Genomic DNA, 25,040 nt, shown 5'->3' with positions numbered 1-25,040 from the left:
TAAAAAAAAAAGATTATTTTTCCTCCTTTATTACTCGTTCCCAATTCCTTAATATCTCAAAAACTCAATTTCCTCACTGTCAGTCCACGCTGACGCCCACCCACATTGGAGAAAATAGTTGTCACCGACCTCCCTACGTCCCCACCCACTGGCAAACGATCCACATGTCTGTCGATCTAGCATTCTTGGCGGCCGTTGCTACTCTTATAGTGGGTCAGAGTGTTTTCGTGAAAGGTAATCTTTAATTTTATATGGGTGTTTTTGTTGGATTATTGATTTCAATTTCAATGGAAACCAACCACAATCGCAATTTCATCTCCTTATTGTACACCTTATTTCTTCTCAAAGGCAAAAAATTATAGGTACGTAATTTTATAAGGTTCATCAATGGTGTCTATAAAAGGTTCCTCCATTGAGCGAACTTTTTTTTTTTTTCTTAAATACGTTATTAAAATTGATTGATTGTTCAACCCACCCTTTATTAATCGACATTATACTTCTAATTTTCTTATCAAAATTCCCTCATCTCATATTCTAAAACTCTTTGATTATCTTTCGATTTTGTAATGTGGGTGTATCGTCAATGCCCCACTTATTAATTTGATGATCCAATTTCTTAATCTGACCCAATTTTTAGTTATGTTGCTTTGTTAAGTGAGTTTTGATTTTTGAGGTACCCAATTTTATTTTTGGTTTGAATTATAGTTTATTATCAGTTTTTTTTTTCTATAATAAATTAAGATCAGGGTGTGATGATGTGTTCATACTCTTCCATGCTTAAAGTTTTGATAGTGTGAGAAGCTAGTCTATTGACTGCATTAAGGAGAAAGGAGTTGATTTGTGTGTAAAGGTTTGCAATTTCTCAACTGAATTGCTGGTTTGAGCATCTAGAGATATGTATTAAGGAGATTGATTTGACGTTGTGTATTTGAAGTATGTTGAAGTTAGGTTGGGTGATTGAACATCTGCTTAAATATGGTTGATACTCCACTTTGTCGTAAAAAGGAAGGCAAAAAGAAATTGATTGTTCTATGATCATGAATTCGTGATTATCATGTCAATTGCTACTTTGCTAGCTATATTGTAGACCCTAGTAGAACTGGAATCTGTTAAACAATTCATGTCTCATTTTCATCTAACAAGCTCATAGTAATTAGTTTTATGTTTGCACGCCTTGTTTTATCAAATCTTGATCACAATTGTCCATGCACTGCAGCTTGGGTACCAATGGAAAAAATCCTTTATTTAGGTGGACCAAATATTGCCTCTAAGATCTACAACAAAGAATATATGACCAATTTTTGCTTAAAATCTCATTGAATTAGACTCACATTTCATGTCTACAGGGTAGTGATGAATGACACTTAATGCAAGAAAATCTATATTAGTTAGTAACATGAGTAGGCAAGACAAAGGCTGCAAATATGATTGTGCAATACCTTGTCTAATAAGTTGGTTGATTGAATCCTTACATACAGAGGACTGTTGAGCAACAAGCTTTGGAGGTAAGGATTTTCTAATTTAAGGACTAATTAAGATATAAAAGCTTGATAATTTAGATTAATAGTGGCAGAATGTGGGTACAAAAGGATAGATTAATAGCTTAAGGCTATCACTCTCTTGATAACTTTAGGTTATCACTCTCCTAGTACCTTGAGGTTACTACTCTCAACATTTTTCCTCATAATTCACCCCATAGCTAATGCATACACTATCCCTTATTTATACTAAGGCTTAGTTAGGAATAAGGGCTACTAACCTAAAAGTACTAAAATTCCCAAACTACCCTTGTTAATGTTAGTCTATTACATGTAATCAACTCTCATTGTTGAATTCGTAAAAAGGAGTTTTATGAGGAAAGCAAAAAAAAAAAAGCATTAGTTTAACTAAAACAAAGATGACTCTATACTTAAATTACCTCATACCCCCTCTCTATAAATACTAAAACAAAGATGAATCAATACTTAAATTATCTCATACCCCTTCTCTATAAATATAGAGAGCATCACTTACTTGTTTGTTGTATATTTGTTAATGATAGGTAAGTACTAGAAATGGTGAATTTTATAATCTCATTGTAGTTCCATGATTGTCTTGGTGTGAGGGGTATTTTACCATGTACCTCCAAATTGAATGTATATTGTTTGCATACATATCCTTAATTATACTTGTTCTTTATATAGCCCTCATTTCTTTCAAACATAAATTGTCTTATATTTTTGAGCTATGTGAATCATGCATTTCATTCTAGACTTTCCCATTGTCTCTTTTCTTTTTTCTTTTGGTAAAAGGGTTTGGATGGACTATGGACTGGTGGGAATGTTTTATACGGTGAGTAAAAGAAATTGAACATATTTTCTGAAAATAATTTCTTAATTTATTTCTTTCTATTTTTGTAGTTTTGATGCTTATATTTTCAAAAAATAATTTCCACCGTTGGCTTATATTAATTCTTCAAATTTGATACTACTGTATTGATGCTGCAGTAAGGGTTTAATAAGGGTAAGGAAATAGGGAAACGAGCTCCTAGTAATAATAGCAGCTGCGACTTTCAGGGCATGATATAGACTTTAAGTTATAACACATGATCATCGCTCTAATGTCCATGACTTTGGAAATTATGCATATAGATTTGTGATTGTTAGCCTTTCTAATAAAGACAATTGCTTGGATGCTTCTTTTTACACTCACATCTTTTATTTAAGCAACTCTTCCTATTTTTTAGAGAGTTCTATCATCTAGGGCGTATCTTTCTGTAATAAATTGCAGCAACTTTAATTAAGAATAACCCTGACCAGGCATTGTTCAAAGCCTCGAGTTTACTTAGGTGGTAAGAAACATGGTCGTGTATTGCTCAAAAGTTACTCTTAGAGTATCAGTTTATACTTTTTTAAAATTCTCATTATATTTATTGATGCTCTTCAATTTATGAGTAGGGGGAGTGAGATACCATGAGTTAGAGCATTGGAAGTTCAAAGACGATAGAAAGAAATACTTCCGCCATGCTACGTACAGGACTAAAAAAAATGCTTGCATGTATGTAGCTGCCAATGTTACTGTTGTTGTTGATGCTGATACTAACGTCTAATGTTGTTATTGATGCTTGTTGCTACTGATGTTTGTTGCTACTACTGCCTGTTGGCCTCGTATTGCTGACTAACGTTACTGCACGTTGCTGCTAGCTGTTGTTACTTCTAGCCTAGTACTACTCACTAAAATTACTACAAGCTGCTGCTACTTCTATCCTAGTACTACTGTTGCTAGCCACTGTTACCGCTAGCCTGGTATTGTTGAATTTAGTTACTATCAGCTACTGCTATTGGTTGCTACTCCTAGTTGCTGCTACTGCTGTCCATTTGCTACCGCTTGACTTTTTAAAATTATTTTGCTTAACATGTTTGTGAATTTGGTGGTCAAGCAAGAGACCAAGGTTCACTTTCTTTTTCTTTTGTTTTGTTTATTAAATTGTTTAGGCAAAAGAAAAAATTGGTGTTTATGGATTCTTTTTAAATAAACTATGAAATTTTATCAATTCAAATTGTTGTTTGTTGTATGTATTAATTTCACATTCATGATTGTTGTACATGTTAATAGTATTTTTATATTTAAGAAAGAGAAAAAAGTTGCATATTAATAATAAATGTTACCTATTTATTAATAAGGTGATACATTATTTTTAAAAAAGTGATACATAAAATCAACTAAAGTTACAATATATAAAAATAAACTAACTAAAAAATGTTACCTAATAATCAATAAGGTGTTACATTTGATCGAAAAATGATACATAATGTCATATAAGGTGTTACAACATGATTGAAAAATGTTACCAAAGACAAGTGAGTATTACCTAAGAAATAAAAAGTAACACTTTAAAAATGATACTAATAATATAAAAAGTGTTACATAAGAGGGTTTATAGTATCACTTTTAAAAGTGTTACAATAAAACACCTAAAGTGTTACATAAGACCTAAGGTGACATGGGCGTAGGTATCACTCAATAAAGTGTTACCTATTGTCTATGATAACATGTTTACTACTTTATGTAACACATTTTGGGTGTTACTTAAGATTAGTTTTGTACTAGTGATCACAACAACTACTCAAATTCCCAAATCAATCTCAACAATCAATCATACATGTTACCCAATCCCCTAGAAAGCAAATCAACAATCATCGTTAAAACAAAATCAACAATCATTAAATTAACCAAAGCAATAAAAAGGAGAGAGACTGAGAAATGCTCATTGATTCATTATGGAGATCTTCAATACAATTATCACCGTTAATCTTCAATCTCACAAATAAGCATTGAAATTCCTCATTTTCTCTCTCTAAAACTACTCCTAAACTAACCCTAAAACGAGAGAGAGAGGCTTTTAACTAAGCTAAAAATATTAGAGGGAAATCATAAGCTACATTAAATTTGTTCAAAAAACAGAAAGGTCTTAAGTATTGTAGGCGTCGTTCGAAGTGCGCCTATGTTAAAGCATGTGGTGATTACGCTTGGCACTCATAGGAAGTGGGGATTGACATATACGATTAGGGACAAGGAAAGTAGGGAGCCGCCACCAAGATTTTAAGAAACTTGTAAATCGTTCACGGATCATAAAAGGTAACCACGATAAAGGGACAACGATAGGCAACGACGATTGACTCGTGAAGGTTACACCCCATTCATAATCCATGATATTACTAACTCCATATGGTTCGAAACCACGAAATTAGGATCGGGGATGATGGTACGAAGTGAGTCATGGAGTCATATTCGCCCGTATCGGCCTCTACTCGTTTCTTATAGTTAAAAGCATTCTTGCGATCTCAAAGGCATGCAAACAAAATATTCAATTTGATCCAAACTATTATTATGCTAAATTGGTTAAATTTTAATGTAACATATAATTCTAATATTTGTGATCACTTTGATTAAACAATAAGATTAAAAAGGAACCTAAATCGGTTGTCCAAATTATCTTATATGGCGTGATTTTCAATTACATATTCCCTTTAAACATGCAATATGGTGATCATAATAAATATAATAGAATTAACATTAATATTGGAAGCAATTTAACAATAAATCCAACAATACAAAATCGTTAGAAAAATAATAGAAATAAAAGGAACATAATTCTTACTTTGATTATGTTTGCTTGCAACTATAAAATAATAAATGAGTTAGTAACTTCAAGGAAAATTAATAAAACAATAATTAAATTAAATTAAATTAAGTTGATTTGGGGCCAAACCCTCAAACAGTTCTACCTTTCACGCCTTGGCTTTAGGACATAACCTTGAGTAAAGTATAGATTCCTTGGAGTGCTTGAAGAGGGAATTTTGAAAGAAAAACGATAGGCTAGTGTTTAGGCTAGAGCATAGAATAGAGAAAAAGAGAGTTAATTGATGCCCCGTACATCAGAAATGAGGGTGTGTTTATAGGGAAAATGAGTAGAGGGAACACACAGAACCCTAAAAAGATAAAAACCCTAAAAAATAACACCGCGACATGGCAGAGAACGCCTCGACACGGTGTTAGGCACTGTCAGACGGGAGAAATTCTCGTGACATGGGGGAAAACTGAGTGATACGTGAAATTATTAGGTTTCGAGAGATAAAACGCGTGAAGGGTTTACGCGGAAAGGACACAGAGCTGCCCCGTGTCACAGCACTGGCACCGTGTCACGAGAGTGCACACCGTGGCGCGGCATTAAGCCCCGTGATGTGGTGCTTTTTGTCGTGACGCGGGAAACTCAGCGTCCATTTTTCCGTCTAAATACATTTTTGCCCTAATTTTGTTAAGCCTTTTTAAGTGCCGATTGATAATTTCGGGCCATTTATGATTTATTATTCATTAATTGGGACAAAATAATAAAATAAATAAATTAAAAAGGTTTGGGCAAAAATAATAAATAAAATAAAAAAGGTTTGGGCCAAAATTAAAAATAAACTATGCTTTGACTAAACATCAAGACTGATTCATGGACTATTAAAAACTGAATTTAACTAAATGCGATTTCTTAAGCACTCTCTGGATTAAATACTGAACTCGACCAATAATGGCGGTGAAAGATTGTTCATCATCGGGTTTGGTTTCAGGGAGACATTTTTAGGTGTCTATAGAAGCCCTCACTTTGACTGAGTTTGTAAAAACGTCAGTTTCGTAAACGATAGTCAAAGTAGTCGATCGGGACGGTGAATGATTTAAGATGTTCTGTGATCCTAAATCACTCTTTATACGCTAATACCTGCAAAAAAATGTTAGATCTACAAATAAAAGAGAAACGGGATAGAATGCTTATCTGACACTAGTGTATCGGTGACAAATGAGTTTGGTAGCTTCCTATGCTTGAAGAAATCCACCAGATGATGTTTTGCTGAAACACTTTCCATGCCTGAGGAAAGTCGACTGATGAATTTGGTAGCTTTCTAAGCCTGAAGAAACCTACCAAATGATACTTTCCACGCTTGAGGAAAGTCGACATATGATTTTGGCGTTTTTCTATGCTTGAAGAAATCCACCGATAATGCTTTCCATGCTTGAGGAAAGCCGACTTGGCGGTTTTTTATGCTTGAAGAAAGATCCACCGATAATGCTTTCCAATGTTTGAGGAAAGCTGACTTGGAAATTTTCTATACTTGAAGAAAAATCCACCGATAATGTTGTCCATGCTTGAGGAAAACTGACTTGGCGGTTTTCTATACTTGAAGAAAAATCCACCGATAATGTTTTCCATGCTTGAGGAAAACCGACAACTGATATAATTGCTGACTTCTTTACTTTGAGAGGTGACAACGACCGACAATTTTCCGTGCTTGAAGAAAAAACTTGTCGAATAAAATTAGCAAGTGTATGATGGTTCGATTATCCCCAAATGTGGGCCGCAAATGATTTACCTTCATGTTGACCATCCGACCATATTAGGTTTTTAAAGTCTCGAAAACGCAACCCTAATGCTTGTTAGGGTAAACTGGTAATTCTAGTGAGAAAATAATTGTCCAAAAGTTGCGAAAAATCATTCTAACTTAGTCAAAGATGCTAAAATATTTGCTAGGAGGTTTAAGGAGCGTGTAGGACACACAGAAAGGCACCGCGCCATGGAAAATAATCTATCGACACGGTGGAGAGGTCTTGTTAGACGGTGAAACAACCTGTGACGCGGGAAGTTCCCTTTGCTGAAATTTTCAACGCGCCTCGATTACTTCACCGTGCCACGCGCAAATTTACCGTTACGTGGTAATGGAATTCGTGGCACGGGAACGGAGAGGCGTAATGGTTAATTTTATGGCTTTAAATAGGAGCTGCTGCTTTCCCATTTTTTTACTTTTACTTCACCATTTTCATTCTCTCGATCTTCTTCTGTTCTCACTTCTCTTTTTTCATTTTTTATTTCTCCAGTCATCGTGCCACGGAGTTTAGCACCGGCGCATGAAGCTCTCCACCGCGTCTGTACCCGCTGCACGACATTTTTTCTCCGTTTCTTCCCACTGCTGCTGTCAGTGTGTCGTCGCTGCTGTCGGAGTGTCGCAGTGACACGGGCAAGCTATACCGTAAAACGGATTAAACCACAGTGTCACAGTGGTTGCGCTGCAACATTTTTGCGATTTTTCGAGCTTTTAGAGCTTAAATCTTCATCAAATTTGCTCAAATTTGTTGCTAACTTCCTCAAATATTAATCGCTATAAGGATCTATGCAAGTTTCCTTGTCTTATGTCTCAAATCATATTGAAAATTCCATATTTTCTTGAAACCCTAAGAAAATAAATTGGGGGTTTTTTATTTTGAGCTTCTATGTCAATTTTTTTTAATATGAATTGATTTGTATATGAATGTATGTTTTTTGTTTGTGAGAAATTTGAGACCAAGTTTGTGTGATTTGGTGAAGAATTGAGCAAATCACCATTTTTTTGGTACTACTTGTGTGAATGGTATTCTTCATGTTATTTCTTTGCAATTGAAATGGTGATATACTGGTTGTAGATCTTGTAAAATATGCTATGATGTGCCGATCTATTGTTTTTGTGCAATTTTGAAACATGATATGTTTTGTGTATGTACTATATTGTCATGGAGAACATAGTATCATGCGATTAGGAGAACTGTAGTATTAGTTTGTCATGGAAAAACTAAATACTAGAAATAATTCTATTATTTTGCTAATTTTAGCCTTAAGGTAAAAATTTAGCGTATAATAGAAAATGCAACTTGAGGTAGCTGTTAAGTCGCTTTTGAATAAATAACTAAATAACTTAGGATATGATGTTAAGTAATTAGATTTTTATTTTTGTTTGAATGTAATAGCATGCCTAGACAACGGGATCGCGATCTTTCTACTCGTGGCCGACGTCAGGCATTTCGAGAGGACACTCCCACAGTTCTTGAGGGCATGGACGACGATGCCTAAAATACCGAGCCTCGCCCTTCTTCAAGTAGGGGTAGGTGGATTCCACATCCGTGGACACTAGACGAGTTGGTTTTATGTCGTGAGAACCATATTTCTCACCGTCCACTTGCTAGCATAGTCGATGGCACGCTTCGCCATCATGGATCCAGAGCTGGAGATTTGATTCCCCGGCTATACAGGATTATCACGAGGGATCCTATCACTAACGCCTTGTGGGATTCTATTGGTTTAGTAGAGTTCTATTCATCGATCGTAGCATTTCGAACCCCCCTGGGTTGTGGCTCGATAGATGTTCGTGCGTTGTTAGAGTATTTTTGGGATACTACCAACACTTTTAACTTTTCTTGGGGGGAGATGACACTGACCCCCCTAGATTTTAGCATGATCAACGACTTAAGCTTCACCGAGCGGGCCATACGACAAAAACATAACCTTACTTGGGGTGCGGCTGAGGTAGCTGATTTGTTAGGTCTGGTCATTCAGCGTATCAGAACTCAGACGGTGCCTCGAGGTGGTCCTAAGAGCGGGCGATCAGAGATGGCTTCTGTTCTTGCCCATGGCTTTGACATGGCTGAGACGACACCTGAGAAGCGACAACAGATCTTTATCTTGATACTTATTTCTGGGACTCTTTCTCCTGATTGGAGTTCACGTGCGCCTGTTTGCTACCTTCCTTATTTAGTTAGGATCGGCGAGATAGGATCCTATAGTTGGGCTAGCCTTGGATATTCTGATTTAGGTTCGTTGCTGCGTCATAACTACAAGCAGCTGAATGACCAGGCCCTTGTCGCTGTCTATAATTTATGGAGAGTCTTAGAGGTGACGATCTTTCTTCTTCTTATTTTGTTTTAACTTTTTTAACTCATGTTCTTAGAGATTAATTGTCATTGCAGCTGTGGTTCTATGAGTACTTTCTGAGATTGGCCCCTCGACGGCGTCGTGGAGCGGTCCATGATTTCCCTGTTGGAGCTAGTTGGCGTGAACGAGGCGACTCACGAGTGGAGTTCGTATCTACGATGCGCGGGCTGATGCACCGAGCCACCTCTTCCGTTGGTGCAAGAATTGATTTTGTAGCATGGTATCCTCTACCTTGATGTTATTTTTTGGCATTCATTGCAACTTTGTATGGTTTTTAGGTTGTTGTAAAGATCCAGTACCGGCCTTGGGCTAGGATGACTTATCTTCCAGAGGCCTTGCAGCTTTCGGCGTACCGTACTGTTTTTTTGGTACTGCACGCTTCGCTTTGTATCTTGGGGAGCGCGTTGTTCATCATCACAGCGCTGACCGCTTTGTGGTGCCTTTGCCTCCACTGGAGTCTATGCTTGACTCACGTTTGCTTGGGGCGTTGATAAACATGACTTGCTTCTTTGTTTGGCTCTTCCACTCAATCTTCTGAGGTATGATATCTTTTGAGAATTTTGTTATCAATCTCTATTTAAATCGTCGAATAACCTGGTTATTCGATCATATTTTCAGACGATTGATAAATCACATTTATATAGTTTTATTTGGGTACGTTTATGCTAGTTTAAGAGCTTTTTCATAGTCTTCTTAGTCGATTTTGAAGTCATGTTTTGCATAAGTCATTATATATATGTCGCTCTATTACGCCCCGTTTGTGTTTTTCTTAATGTTTCAGGTGATTCCATAGTCATTTGGAAGCTTTCGAAGTGTGTAGAGATGATTCGGATGATATTTGAATGGAAATCGATGGATCGAGTTCATTGACCGAGGGATTTATGCTCGTGGATGTTGGTTCTAAGGATTCTATGCTTGGAAAATTAAAATAGCATCCACGAGAGTGGCTATGGACCTTACGAAAGCGAATTTGAGTTAGAAACGGAGAAGAACAAAGGCTTGCAAGGTGTCCAAAAATGACCTTTGCTTACTGTTTTGACCATAACTCGACTTCTACAGATTGGAATGAAGTGATTCAAGTTGCATTGGAAACCAGAATTGAACAGATTTCCAATGATAGGTTGCACGCCCCAATAAAATTCCTATAACAGAAGTTATGAGCGTTTGAAACTAAGCAATGCAGTCGGCCACCCGAGGGATATAGCTGCGGGTCTGTCCTGCGGCCACCCGATGCCTGCTGCCGCCACTGCCAGGGCGCAGGAACCACCCTGCGGCCGCGGGTCTGGTCAAGTGGTTGAGCAGTGTTTTGGAGCCACGAGCAACCTTAAGTCTTCACTTCTTTTCACGTCATCGGTCTACCGACTTTATTTGTTGCCATATCATCATCTACCATCCAATAATATTGTAGCCTAGGCATTTATTTATTTATTTATTTTTATTTTAATTATATTAGAATTAGACTTGAATATAAATACTTGAGGGATTGTATTTTCCTCTCCTATGCTTTATTTTTCTAGATTAAACTCTTCTTAGTTTTCTTTTTCTCCATTATTGAACCCTAGCTTTTCATTCTTCATTAATTCAATCATCGAGGTATTTCAATTATTCTTTTCGTTCTTTATTTATTTTATTAATTATGAATTCAAGTTTATTTATCTCTTTTGTTTTGTTTATTTCAATTATGAGTGAGTAGTCGTTTTCTAGGGTTAAGTGAGGGAAGCCATGTTTATACCAAGATTATTTGTGCTTAATTATTTATAAATTTATGAATTAGGGTTTGAATAATTCCAATTGATTTGTGATTTATTGTTTGATTCATGTAATTGGCCAATATCATGAGTTAATTATTTATCTAATGAAAATTAGAATTGAAAGATCATATTTTTAGAGGCTTAATTACAATTGGCGAATTTAATTATGTTAGCGACCGAACTACATATGTTAATTTGTAAGGGTTAATTCCCGACTGTAGGATTAATAAGTGCTTTAATTATTCGACCTAATTTGTTTATTAATGGATTGTTTGCATTTCTTGGTTTGGTATTAGCATGGTGGACCGAACGTTTGCCCTAGATTTTAATTATCTGAGAGCAACTTTATTTTTGTTATTGTCATACTTTAGTTAATTAATTATCAAACCACTCTTCGTTTATTGAAATAGTTTACAATAATTGGGCAAAAACTAATAGAACCTGTCTCCCTGTGGGATTCGACCCGTATTTGCTAAGTCTCTGCTAACAAAAGACACCTTGCACTTGCGGTATAACTTTTTATTCATCAAGTTTTTGGCGTCGTTTCCGGGGAGACGGCTAGATTCTATTAGTTTTAGTTTGATTGTTTGAACTGTTTTTATTGTCCCATTGGAACTTCTAGTTTCAATTGAGACATTCTCATTGCTTTCTTTTCTTTTTGTTGATGCCCAGGTCAAAACGAACAGGTGATTTGATCCCTACGGATCCGGACTTGGACAAGACCCTTAGGCAACTAAAAAAACAAGGGAAAGGGAAGCAGAAAAAGACTCACTCACAGAAGAGCTCTACAACACAGTCTGACACACGCAAAGAGATGACTGTTAATAGGTCTCTTAATTCTTACGGAGTACCGTCCCAAGATGGCATTCCAACGGGTCTTAAAATGCCAGCAATCACTGTAGAGAACTTTGAAATTAAACCCGCATTGCTCAGTATGGTCCAACAAAATCAGTTTAGCGGCCATCCTACTGACGAGCAAATTAATCACTTGCAGCGATTTCAACAATTATGCTCCACTGTTCATCACAAAGGAGTCACTCAACATCGATTGAAGGTGATGTTGTTCAGATTTTCCCTTCGTGATAGAGCTCAAAAGTGGTTGAACACTGTCGAGGAGACGGAGTGGAGCAAGATTTCTCAAGTATTCCTCAAAGAATATTTTCCTCCTGAAAAAACTAAAAAGATTCGATATCAAATATCAACATTTTCTCAAGAGTCGGGGGAATCTCTTAGGGAAGCATGGGATAGATTCTTAGTTCTTCAACGATCATGCCCGCATCACAATTTTGAGAAGTGGAATCTTGTTCGTAATTTCTATAACGGACTAGAACCCAAGACTAAATGTATTGTTGATTCTGCCGCAAGTGCTGTTTTCCTTGACAAGACAATCGAGGAAGGGTATGATTTCCTTGCAAATCTTGCAGCCAATCATTTCTCTTCTCCAAGGACGCGAGCAAAGAAAGGGAAGATAAAAGTTGATGCCTATTCAATCTTGACTTCTCAGATGGCTCAATTAACTGCAAAGATTGATGCATTACAAGCCACTCAGGACTCCTCTCTTGTATCTGTTAATGCTATGTCTTCTCAACCTCTGCAAAATAATTTTTTTTTATGAATTGTGTGGCATACAGGGCCACTTTGGATATCAATGTGCTTAGAATTCTCAAGATACAAATCAGATGGCGCAGGTGAATGCCTTTCAACAAAGGCTACCAAATGACCCATATTATAACACATTCAATCCAGGTTGGAGGAATCATCCCTACTTCTCATATAAAAGCAACAATGTTCAAAATCCTCAACCTCAGCAACAGTGGTCACAGCCTCAGAATCCTCAACCTTAACAATATGTTGCAAGGCCTCCACCCAATCGACAAGTGACCTCTCATCATGCTCCTCCGGGTTTCAATAGACCACCTCCACAACCTACTCATGGAAATGCTAGCACTCAAGAGCCGACATTGTTTGACCTCATGAGAATGATGACATCCATGAAGAAAAACACTGAAGCTGGCATTAAGGATTTGAAAAATACGACAAAGCATTTGGAGAACCAAATCGCGTAAGTCGCAGGTACCAATATCTAAAGGCAACCTGGCCACTTACTAGGACAACCTATCCCTAAGGAGACCGCCGATGCTATCACTACTCGTAGTGGTGTTAGCTATGAAGGGCCCCAAATGCCTATTGATGATGCAAATCTTGAGAAGGATAAGAGTAAGGTTGCAGAGAAGGCCATGGATGATGTCCCCACCTCAAAAGATGGGAAAGCTAAAGCAAGTGATGCTGAGAAAGAGAAAAAGAAAGGTTCCGAGCCTCCACCTGTCAAGCCAAAGCTACCATTCCCACATCGGATGCAAAACAACAAGATAGATCAACAATTTGGTAAGTTCTTGACTATGGTCAAGAACCTTGAGGTAACTGTTCCTTTTACTGATTTGGTCTCTCAAGTTCCAATGTATGCAAAGTTTTTAAAGGAAATAATTACTAAGAAGAAAGACTTTGGTCGTGTAGAAACAGTCGCTCTAACTGCAAAGTGTTGTGCTATATTGCAAAATAAATCCCCACCTAAGCTTAAGGACCCTGGTAGTTTTTCCATCCCATGTCATGTAGGTGCATTGTTCATTGATAAAGCTTTATGTGACTTAGGTGCTAGTGTGTCTGTTATGCCTCTTTATGTTTGTAACAGGTTTAATATGGGAGCTTTAAAATGCACACATATCACTTTGCAAATGGCGGATCGTTCTATAAAATAACCTTTAGGCGTTTTGGAGGATGTCCCCGTTCGGGTTGGGAAATTTTTCATTCCCGTTGACTTTGTAGTTTTGGATATGGAGGAGGATAGTAATATCCCGATAATTTTAGGGAGACCTTTCTTGTGTACTGCGAGTGCTGTTATTGATGTCAAGTTTGGGTCCCTTACTTTGTTTGTTGGTGGTGATACAATGACTTTTAATCTAACCAATGCGATGAAGTCGCCTATGCTCTTGTTGCAGGATTGATGTGCTTGATGAGATTGTGAGAGATGATACGCCTCGTGAGTTAGCTAATGATCCATTAGAAGCTGTTCTCACCCTGGAGGTCTTTGAAGGAGAAGGAGATGCAGAGATTGACTCCTTAATTTGCGAATTGGATGCCCCTAAAACTGAGGGGTTCGAGGTAATGGAAACTATTTGTTCTACTTCAGAGTCACAAGTAAAAAAGGTAGAGTTAAAACCTTTGCCTTCTCATATTAAATATGCATTTCTTGATGATAATGAGGAATTCCCTGTAATTGTTAGTGCTAAACTCCATAATAGCCAAGTTTTTAAGCTTTTGACTGTGCTTCGCATGCATAAAAAGGCAATCGGGTATAGCATTGACGATCTTACATGGATAAGTCCTAATTTTTGTATGCATAGAATCAATTTGGAAGAGAATCATCGCCCTTGCATCCAACCACAACGTTAATTGAATCCTAATATGCAAGAGGTGGTGAAGAAAGAGGTAATGAAACTTCTTCACGCGGGCATCATCTACCCCATCTCAGATTCTAAGTGGGTGAGCTGGGTACAATTCGTTCCTAAGAAAGGGGGGACAACTGTTGTTAAAAATGATAAGAATGAACTAATTCCTAATCGTGTTGTCACAGGTTGGCGTATGTGTATCGATTATCGTAGGTTGAATACAGCCACCTTGAAAGATCACTTCCCCTTACCTCTTATAGACCAAATGCTTGAAAGATTAGCAAAACATAGTTTTTTCTGTTATTTGGATGGATATTCAGGTTTCTTTTAGATTCCCATTCACCCGGAAGATCAAGAGAAGACAACGTTCACATGCCCCTTTGGTACATTTGCTTATCGCAGAATGCCATTTGGGTTGTGTAACGCCCCTGTGATGTTTCAAAGGTGTATGATGGCCATTTTCTCTGATTTCATTGAGAACATCATGGAGGTATTTATGGATGATTTCAGTGTTTATGGTTCTGACTTTGATATGTGCTTGCATAATCTTTCTAAGGTGCTTAAACGTTGTACAGATGTTAATTTGGTCTTGAATTGGGAAAAGTGCTACTTCATGTTCAATGAAGGAGTGGTACTTGGTCATCTTATTTCTGACCGTGGCATCCAAGTTGACAAAGAAAAAATTGAGGTGATTGAGAAACTTCCCCCTCCCGTGAATGTCAAGGGAGTGAGAAGTTTTCTTGGTCATACAGGGTTTTATCGCCAATTTATAAATGATTTTTCAAAAATAGCGAAACCCCTCACTCAATTATTCCTTAAGGATGCCAAATTTGAGTTTATTGATGCTTGTATGGATTCTTTTAACAAGATTAAGGAGGCATTGATAACTGCTCCTATCATACAACCTCCAGATTGGGATTTTCCATTAGAGATCATGTGTGATGCGAGTGACTATGCTGTGGGAGCCGTGCTTGGACAATGAAAGAACAAGGTTTTGCATGCCATTTACTATTCTAGTAAAACCTTGGATGAGGCTTAGATGAATTATGCCACCACTGAGAAAGAGCTCCTAGCTGTTGTGTATGCTCTTGACAAGTTTCGAACTTACCTCATTGGTTCGAAAGTAATTGTCCACATTGACCATACCGCTCTGAAGTATCTCCTAGCAAAGAAAGAGGCTAAACCGAGGCTCATTCGATGGATTTTGCTCCTTCAAGAGTTCGATTTAGAGATTCGAGATAAAAAGGGTGCCGAGAACGTTGTTGCGGATTACCTTTCTCGATTGAGATTTCAGTCTACTTCAGATAGCCCTATAAATGACTCTTTCCTCGATGATCATTTATTCCTCGTTTCTTTTGTATTTCCATGGTATGCTGACTATGATAATTTTTGTGTAGGTGGTTTACATCCTCCGGATTTGACTTACCAACAACGCAAGAAGTTTTACCATGATGCCAAGCGGTACTTTTGGGATGACCTTCACTTGTATCGTATGTGTTCTAACGGGATGTTTCGGAGATGTGTAGAAGATTGGGATACTCATGGTGTCCTTCGTCATTGCCATAATCTACCTTCTAGTGGGCATCTTGGTTCTACTGCCACTGCCTATAGAGTGCTTTAATGTGGTTTCCATTGGCCCTCATTATTCAAGGATGCTCGTGCCTTTTGTAATGCATGTGATGAGTGTCAAAGAACGGGAAATATATCGAAGAGGCAAAAGATGACACAAAATGGGATTCTTGAGGTCGAGCCTTTTGATGTATGGGGCATTGATTTTATGGGACCATTTCCCTCTTCTTGTGGGAATCGATACATTTTGGTTGCCGTCGAATATGTCACCAAGTGGGTCGAAGCTATTACGTCGCCTACTAATGATTCAAAAGTCGTTATGAAGCTATTTAAAAAGATCATCTTTCCGCGGTTCGGAGTCCTAAGAGTTGTTATTAGTGACGGTGGTTCTCATTTCCATCAACGAACTTTCAAGGCTCTTCTTAAGAAACATGGAGTTACTTACAAGGTTGGCTTGGCCTATCATCCTTAAACGAGCGAAAAAGTTGAGGTATCTAATCGACAAATCAAAAGAATCCTTGAAAAGGTTGTCAACAAGTCCTGGAAAGATTGGTCATTGAAGTTGGATGATACATTGTGGGCATTGCGAATGGCTTACAAGACTCCGTTAGGGACAACTCCATATCGGTTGGTGTATGGCAAAGCTTGTCATTTACCGGTCGAAATGGAATATCTTTCAAAATGGGACGTCAAGGAGATTAATTTAGAACTAGAAAAGGCCAGTGAAGCAAGACTTCTTCAATTGAACGAGCTAGATGAGATACGCCTTGATGCTTATGAGAATCATAGGCTCTACAAAGAGAAAACGAAGAATTTTCATGATAAGATGATCCAGAAACGAGAGTTCAAGGTTGGCGACAAGGTCTTTCTTTATAACTCGAGACTTCGGCTCTTTCTTGGAAAGCTTAAGTCTAGATGGTCCGAGCCTTTCACAGTTACTGATGTCAAAGCACATGGAGCCATTGAGGTTGCTAGCAAAAACGGCACGAAATTCAAGGTAAATGGACAACGTTTGAAGCTATATATTGAGGGTGCTTTTATCGGCAAATTGCAGATGATTTATCTCTGCGATCCACCAATTGATGCTTGAAATAGAGGTAAGAAGTCAAGCTCACGACTTTAAAAGAGCACTTATCGGGAGGTAACCCAATTTCTTAATTCTTTTATTTATTTTTAGTTTTCTTATAATTTTAGTTTATTTTATTTTATTCATTTTATTTATTATTTTTTTTTTCAAAATCTCCTTTATTGCACCATGAACCAAATATTTATCCAAATAAAAATCACAAATCACAAATAGACCACTCTCCCAAGCTAGACTTGGGAATAGTAACCAATTGAGGCCGAAGGCTTGTAATATGGCTAATTCAATGAAGGATAAAGCTCAACATGGGTAACAATTAAGGAGCAAATGTACAAAAATAACTTCTGGAGGCTCAAATTAAGAAAAATAAAGACCTTTATCATTTCAATCGTACACTCATCACAACCGAATTACTACGAGTCTTAAGGCAAAATCAAGATCAATGTTGCACCAGGAACTATCACACATACAAAAATATAGACTGTTATAAATGTGACAGTCAATTAATCAGGTTTCAAAAACTCACATGGCTTGGGGTCTACAAAATCTCGACTAGCTAGACTCAAAAAGAGCAAAACATCTTACCACAAACCTATTAATTGCAAGCTACATTGCTACGTAGTTATCAACGTATAAAGCACACCGACCGAATTTTAAAATCATAACTATGATGAGAAGAAGCTCAAGAGAGTCTAATCTAATCCGCACACGGTTCGAAGTCAAACAAATGTAAGAAAGGAACAAATATACATAATAAAAAGCACAACTAAACTAAGAAAGCAATACATTTTTTTCGTTGCACGTAAACTCCCACTCCTAATGAATGGTACAAACCGTACAACAGTCCTAAGAAAGCAATAAAAACTACACTATGAAAGCAATTAAAGATAAATATCCCTCTCCCAAGCTAGAATGAAGCATAGTGTCCCCATTGTGTACAAGCATACAAAGGAGAAAGGAAAGGTATGGCTCACTCAAAGGGACTCGCTACTACCATTAGGTATGGTAGCAGTGACAACAGCAGAAACAGTGGCCCTAGGAACTCTAACATGGCGACGCAAATCACAAATCTCAGCATATAGATCCTGTACCTGTCCTTCAATGGTGGTGAGTCGTGTAAGAGCTGAATCCTGAAAAGAAAGACACGAATCCATAAAATTTTTCAGTTGCTCATCAAGAGTGAGTGGAGCTGTCGTAGAACTAGAAGTTGGGTTACTAGAGGATGGTGGAGGGCGAGAATGAGAGGTATCTTCAACCACCGGGCTATTTGATCTAGCGGTCGCTGATTGACAATGTGAACAAGGGAAAGTACGTTGCACTTCACCGTGTACCTCTATTCGCTTGGTGATCTCACGTGATTTCCAACTTTGACCACTTGCATCGTGGGGTGCATCATTTGAGAAAATGTCTTACACCAACCTTGCATCGGAACTTCGCTAACCCTTAACAAACCAAATATATCGACCCTTGCACTGGTGAAAAAGCCAACCAAATCTGTCCATTGCAGCCTGATTGATGTAGTTGGTGGATTCAAATGTCTCTTTATTTTTTAAATCAACATATAATGCCGCACACAACACAGAAACAAATCCACCCATGGAAATATCACCCTTCTTCAGATCCCGCTCCCATAAAAATGCTTCAATGAGGAATTTGGCGAGATTAAGGCTTGCATTTCCATGAGATCTAGTGAGCCACTATAGAAGTTTTAAGTCCAATGTAATCACCTGGCCGGCCTCACTCTTGGGTCGAAATAACTGAAGGATAAATCGATGTAGCATGCGAAGAGATGGAAAACCAATAGAACTAGATTTTCTAACACCGGACTCCCAATCTGTTCGACCTGTTATTTGTTTCCAAAAAGTGCTCGAGTCGAAGAGAGAGTATCTTGGACTTCCCTTGAATTTCATAAATTCTTTCGGACCCATGACACCTTTATTCGGCCATCAAAAAGCCATGTTCACATCGTCCCATGACATAATCCGCTCGTCTCCATCCAAAGAAAATACAACATCTCCCTCATTTGATTGGACATCAAGTGAGGCAAGAAATTCAATGACAAGTGATGGACATATATCATGATCAATACGAAGGACCTTACTCCATCCATGTGTTATTGCAATGCTATCAAAGAACCATTCAAACCCAAGGGTTTTAGCATCTGAGAGAGAAAAGTAAAGAGTGTTTCCCATGGTTTGATCTTTGAGCTTCCTTGCACATTGTTTTTGAGACTCGGTTAACCAAGAAAGTGGATTTGATGGTGATGGGGGGAGAGGTTGGAATCTAGATGGTGCTTTAGGTGAGGAGGTTTTAGAGGTTGGCTTAGATTGTGTAAGTCGTTTTGTGGGGTAATAGAGTGGCTTAGGTGCCGAAGAGGTTCGTGTTCTTGTACTCATGGTGAAAGTGATGAGAAATTTAATCAACAAAGAAACACAAACCAATGAAAAAGAATAATCCAGAGCCAAATATGTGTCACCCAAAATAATTCACAACCAATCCACACAAAAATTATACACAAAATCAATACTACCACACCAACTTGGGAAAATAGATGATAAAAAGGTTAAAACTCAAGAATTAACACAATTATAGAATAGTAAGAGATGAAAACTTTGAAATTTATACCTCTACAATGAGAATTGTGCATCAAAATCATGTCAAACCTCCTATAATAGTCCAAGGATACCTCAAAAATTCCCAATTTGATGCCACACAACTTGTAATTTCAAAAGCCCTAAATCAATTGGAAAAGTTAGGGTTTATGAAATTAAAAAGGAAGAGAAGGATTATGGTGATAGATGGTGATCGGAGGGTGGAGGTTTGTTGGGTGGTGGTCGCTAAAGGGGTGGGGCGATGGTGGTGGCTGCGGTTGTGGTGGAGGTGGTGAGGGAGAGGAGAGAGAGAGAGAGGGTGGGGTAATGAACGTTCTTCTCTCTTCTCTTCTACTTTTTTTTGTTGGGTGGGTTCGCCAAAACCCACTGTCGCGGGCTGGCAGTGGCTGCGGAGGGGGGTGGGGAGGGCGCGGGACAGGGCTGCGGGTTGGGTTTCGGTTTTGTTTTTGCTGCTGTAGTTTTTTTTTTTAAGGACTTCACTAAAAAAAACAAAGAGATAAAAAATGTTAGTTGTAGGGAATATTTCAAGCTTTAATCCCACTAGCTTGAACCCCAATGTGATCATACACAAAAGTACGGTGGTGTCCAAAAGGGAAGAAGATAGAGCAAAAGAGTCGCCAACAAGTTTTTTTAGGAACTAGTAAACCGTTCACGAGGTGAAGGTTACACCCCTTAACGATCCAAGAGATCGTCAACTCCATAAGGTCATGAACCAAATAAGGGTTCGGGGATGAAGGTACAAATCCAACCTAAAAGAGATTGAACCTGCCCTAATAATAGGCCTCTACTTTATTCTGATCGTATTCATGTGCGCTTTTTGACTAACATACAATCAATAGGATTAACCCTAAACCTGTTTAGCTATGTTGGTTGAATTTAATGCACAAACAAATCTATTATTGGCGATCACTTGAAATTATAATCACAATTAACCCTAACAAGATTATTAATTATCTTATTAAGTGTGATTACAAGTACAAATTCCCTTTAACATGCAATAAAAGATGTGATCAAGCAATAACAATAAATATCAAGCAACATAATAAATATCATAATAAATAATCATGAATAATAATCATCATAAATAAAATAATCATCGTTAAAATAATAATAATCATAAATCATGACAATTATAATCATAATCATGTCCATGTTAATATTAAAGCATAATAAAAATAGCAAGATCCTAGGCATGATACTAACAAGATTAATAACAAATCCTAGCATGTCACTAAGCATTAAAAATCAAACCTTTAACCCTAGCATGATACTAACATGAATAAATATTAGGAAGAACATAGGAAGCATCGCAGGAATCATAACAAGCATGTTTGATATTATAACATTTTCCCTAAACATGATACTAGAAATATCATAATAACAATGTAAACATGATTTCTACATCATAATGTCAATAAAAACCATTAAAGTACTTACTTTGATGCCTCGTACCTCTTTCTAATAACAAAATACACACGTCAGTAACTTTAAGGAAAATAATAATCAAACAATTAAATTAAATAATTGAAAGAGAGATTTGGGACCAAACCCTCAGAAATTAAACCTTTTACGTCTAGGGCGAAGGCAACTTCGAATATGGCTAGGTATTTCTAGATCTTGTGAATGCGGAATTTCGTATGAAAAACAAAGGTTTAGAAAGAAATAATTGAATGTTTTAAGAGAGATGAATGATTTAGAGAATGCTAAAGAATTAATGATTGGTGATGAGAATTGATGATGAATTGGTGAATGAAAAAGAAGTTTTTAATACAATATTTATAAAGAAAATCAGCCAAAAAGATAATTTAACAAAACAGAGTCTGACGCTCAGAAAACAGAGCTGGCGCCAACCCTGGCTAGCTGGCGCCAGGCACCACCCCTAGCGCCAGGCGCCAATGGCTAGCGCCAGGCGCCACGGCCTGGGGTTAGGCGCCAAGCCTGATTCCAACGCGTTTTCGAAAATCCGATAAGTTTACCGTACTGGAGGATAAAATAATATAATTTCCTCAAAAATGCTATTTGATTTTGATTAATACTCTAAAAAGTCAACAAAAGTCAATTCATCAATGCTAATTGAATTAGGAATGAAAAAAACCTTATAGAAGATTCTAGAAGACTAAAATCATTCCTAATTTCATTAGGAATGATAAATCATATTAGGCCCACCCCTAGATCATTGGGCCGTACATAAAGCTCAAACCGGACCCAGTTTGGTAAATTGGCCATAACTTCCTCAATATTTATCGGAATTGGGCTTATAATATATCGTTGGAAAGGTCTTCGCAAGCCCCATCCAACTACACTACTATTGGACCCATATCATGGACCAACCAAACTAGATTGGCTGTTTTCTTAAAAATAAGTTTTCAAAAACAGAAAGAAGAGAAAAGAAAATAAAAACTTTCCGCAACACTAGACTTTCCACACTTTTGTTTCATTCGATTATGATTCGACGTGAAAGGTATTCATTGCTGAGTTTGGTTTTGGTGAGACACAAATGGGTGTCTACAGAATCCCCCACTTTGACTGAGTTTGGAGAAACGCAAGTTTCAAAAAACGAAAGCCAAAGTAGCGATAGGGACGGAGAATGATTCAGAACGTTCTGCGATCCAGAATCACTCTTGTAACGCCGATACCTGCAAACTAGCGTTAGTTAAACAGATAAAAGAGTCAAGAAACGCGTATCTTGCACCGTCGAGCACACGTCTCTGAAAGTAACCAATTTGTTTTGATGACCTCCTGCAAGCTAGAGAATGCCATCCCGCTTGAAAACCGCTACGCCTGTAACTGCTTCCAAATTTTGGAAGATTGCTCCGCCTGAAACGATCCTCCTCCGCAATGATAATATTCCACATCCTAGGGAACACTATCGAAGATTATTTCTCTTGAAACAATCCTCATCCGCATTGATAATATTCCACATCCTAGGGAACACTATCGAAGATTATTTCTCTTGAAATAATCCTCATCTACATTATGATCATCTTCCATGCCTAAGGGAATATGATCGAAGACAACTTCGCCCGAAATTACCTCCAGTTGTTTGTGACAACTCTCCGCAAGCTAGGGAATGCTGTCGAAGACATCTTCTCTTGAAGTCATCCTTATTCGATGCGATAATTTTCCAAAGGAAATTACCGAAGATCTACGCCTGTTGATCTTTAAAACTTCGCCTGAAATCTGCTTCTCCTATGTCTGTACGTTGGCGCTTCCATTGCTTTGAACCCGTATGTCGGTGCTGTTTTGCTTTTGAACCTATATGTCGGTGCCTTTTGCTAATGAGCCAATGCTTAGGCACTTTAAGCTAAGTGAGACGATCAGGTCGATCACTTTATGTAATCAAGCCGATTACTAAATCATGTCAAATTTCTTAGAGGGGCTAACTGGCATACCAAGGAACCCAAAATTATGTCGCAGAAGACTAGCTCAACCTCATCAGGTGGCTGGGTGCTTTGGCGTCGCTGAAAAACCATCAGCGCTACCTTATTAGCGTTAGCGCCAGACGCTGATATTGGCGCTAGGCGCCAAGAAAAATTTGTGACGCCAATGCATAGGGCCTGGCGCCAGCACGGGGATTTCCTTAAATACCCCTTTCCTCTTCATTTTGCTGCTTTGTTCGTCGCGAAACTGCTCGAAGAAACCCGAAAGCTTCAATTTCTCATTGCTTGCTCGTTTCTCAACTTAATTCGCTCAAATTTGTTGCAAATCAAAGCTCTTTTCATCTATTTTCCTGATCTATGTAAGTTTTCTTTAAACTCACACCAGTTTTTATGAATTTTTGGCATGTTTATTCACGAATTTCATGAAAATTCAAAACTTATAATGCTCAATTTTCTTTGTTTGTCAAGTTTTATACCATGAAATTGCTTGATTATGTTTATATATTGCCTTGGGAGTAATTTGAGACTTGTTTGACTCAATTTGGTGAAGAAATGAGCAATTTGCCATTGTTAGACCTCTTAAGGTCGTGAAGAACAATGTGACTTGTTCTTAATGTTTTTGCTAGCAATTCTTGTTCAATTTGTCACAATAATCACTATAGTGTTGCAAGAAGTTGTTTGATTGCTTGAAAAATGCTGTCATGCTCAATTTGAATTTGTGCTCTGTTTTAGTACTACATACTCTTTTTTGCGAACACTAGACGAGGCTCGGGTTCACGATCCCGAAATACTAGACGGGAGCATGAGCCCGTAGAGGATGACATCATGCCTTCCACTTCGCTTGGTCGGCTTCCGGAGTGGGATGAGCGGACCTTGTTCTTCGCCCCTGTCCACCACATTTCTGAGAGAGTGAGACGGGGCACCGAGCCCAGGAGAACACGACATCACGACTCTAGATGTGATGGTTTAGGCGATTTGTACAGGATGTACATCGCCAGGGATCTTGAGACGAGACTCTTATGGGAGTCTTGCGGGCTAACTACTCTGTTCGAGACCTCTGAGGCTATGGTTGCCTCCAGTGGGGGTCATCATGTAGTGCGTGCTTTGGTGGAGTTCTTCTAGGACACCACCAACACCTTCCATTTCCCTTGGGGCGAGATGATGGTCACCCCTACGGACTTCAGTCTCATCAAAGGACTGGAGTTCACTTCTGTGCCACTGCCTTTTGACAGTGGAATCGACGTCTTCTCTTCGGAGGTCGAGGAGATGTTGGGGCCGATCCCTATTCGGGCCCGAGCTGAGGTCGAGACGACTCAATTTAGTGGTAGAGGAATTCGCTGCTCGACGCTGGCAGCGACTCTTGATGACGATGCGACTACCCGAGAGCAGCAGGTGCGGATCTTTGTACTGATGTTGTTGTCAGGGACATTCTCCCCTAACAGAGGTAGTAGAGCGTTGCTTTACTATCTTCCTGCTGTCCGTGATCTCCATCAGATCGGGACTTATGACTGGGCCAGCTTGGCCTATGCTGACTTCGTTCGTGCGCTGAGGGACTCGTGTCGACATCGGTCCTTTGGGACGAACGTTTCTTTGTCTGCCTTTTGGAAGGTCGTAGAGGTAAACATTTACTCCCTATAAAGTTTAGCTCTACATATTAGTTAGCATTTACTCACACTTTTAGCTCTTTGTAGATCTGGTTCTACGAGTACTTTCCTTCGATTGTGCCGGCGAGACCATCGCCGCGAGGATTTCCAGTGATCGCCTCTTGGGGCGGTCATCATGTGGATATGTCTACTACACATGTCCGGAACCGGATCATCTCGGTACGATTTTTATTGTTTATCTTGCTTTTCCGCGGTGTTTTATACATATTCTTGCCTGATTAATGCTTTTTATAGGGACCTGAGGTGGTATACCGGCCGTGGGGCGGTTGGAA

General features: G+C 38.3%; 1 protein-coding gene across 1 annotated transcript; it reads left to right on the top strand.

The window, feature by feature from the left end:
• Positions 1 to 16,179: 16,179 nt before the first annotated feature.
• Positions 16,180 to 17,118, top strand: LOC110683041. Its single transcript, XM_021859381.1, has 2 exons — positions 16,180 to 16,476; positions 16,591 to 17,118. The coding sequence occupies exons 1-2, from the start codon at positions 16,180 to 16,182 to the stop codon at positions 17,116 to 17,118; spliced, it is 825 nt and encodes a 274-aa protein (XP_021715073.1).
• The last annotated feature ends 7,922 nt before the right edge of the window (positions 17,119 to 25,040 follow it).

Source organism: Chenopodium quinoa, unplaced genomic scaffold (assembly GCF_001683475.1).
Source record: "Chenopodium quinoa cultivar QQ74 unplaced genomic scaffold, ASM168347v1, whole genome shotgun sequence".
NCBI lineage: Eukaryota > Viridiplantae > Streptophyta > Magnoliopsida > Caryophyllales > Amaranthaceae > Chenopodium > Chenopodium quinoa.
The sequence above is the reverse complement of the archived record's forward strand: the minus strand, read 5'-3'. Positions and strand labels throughout refer to the sequence as shown.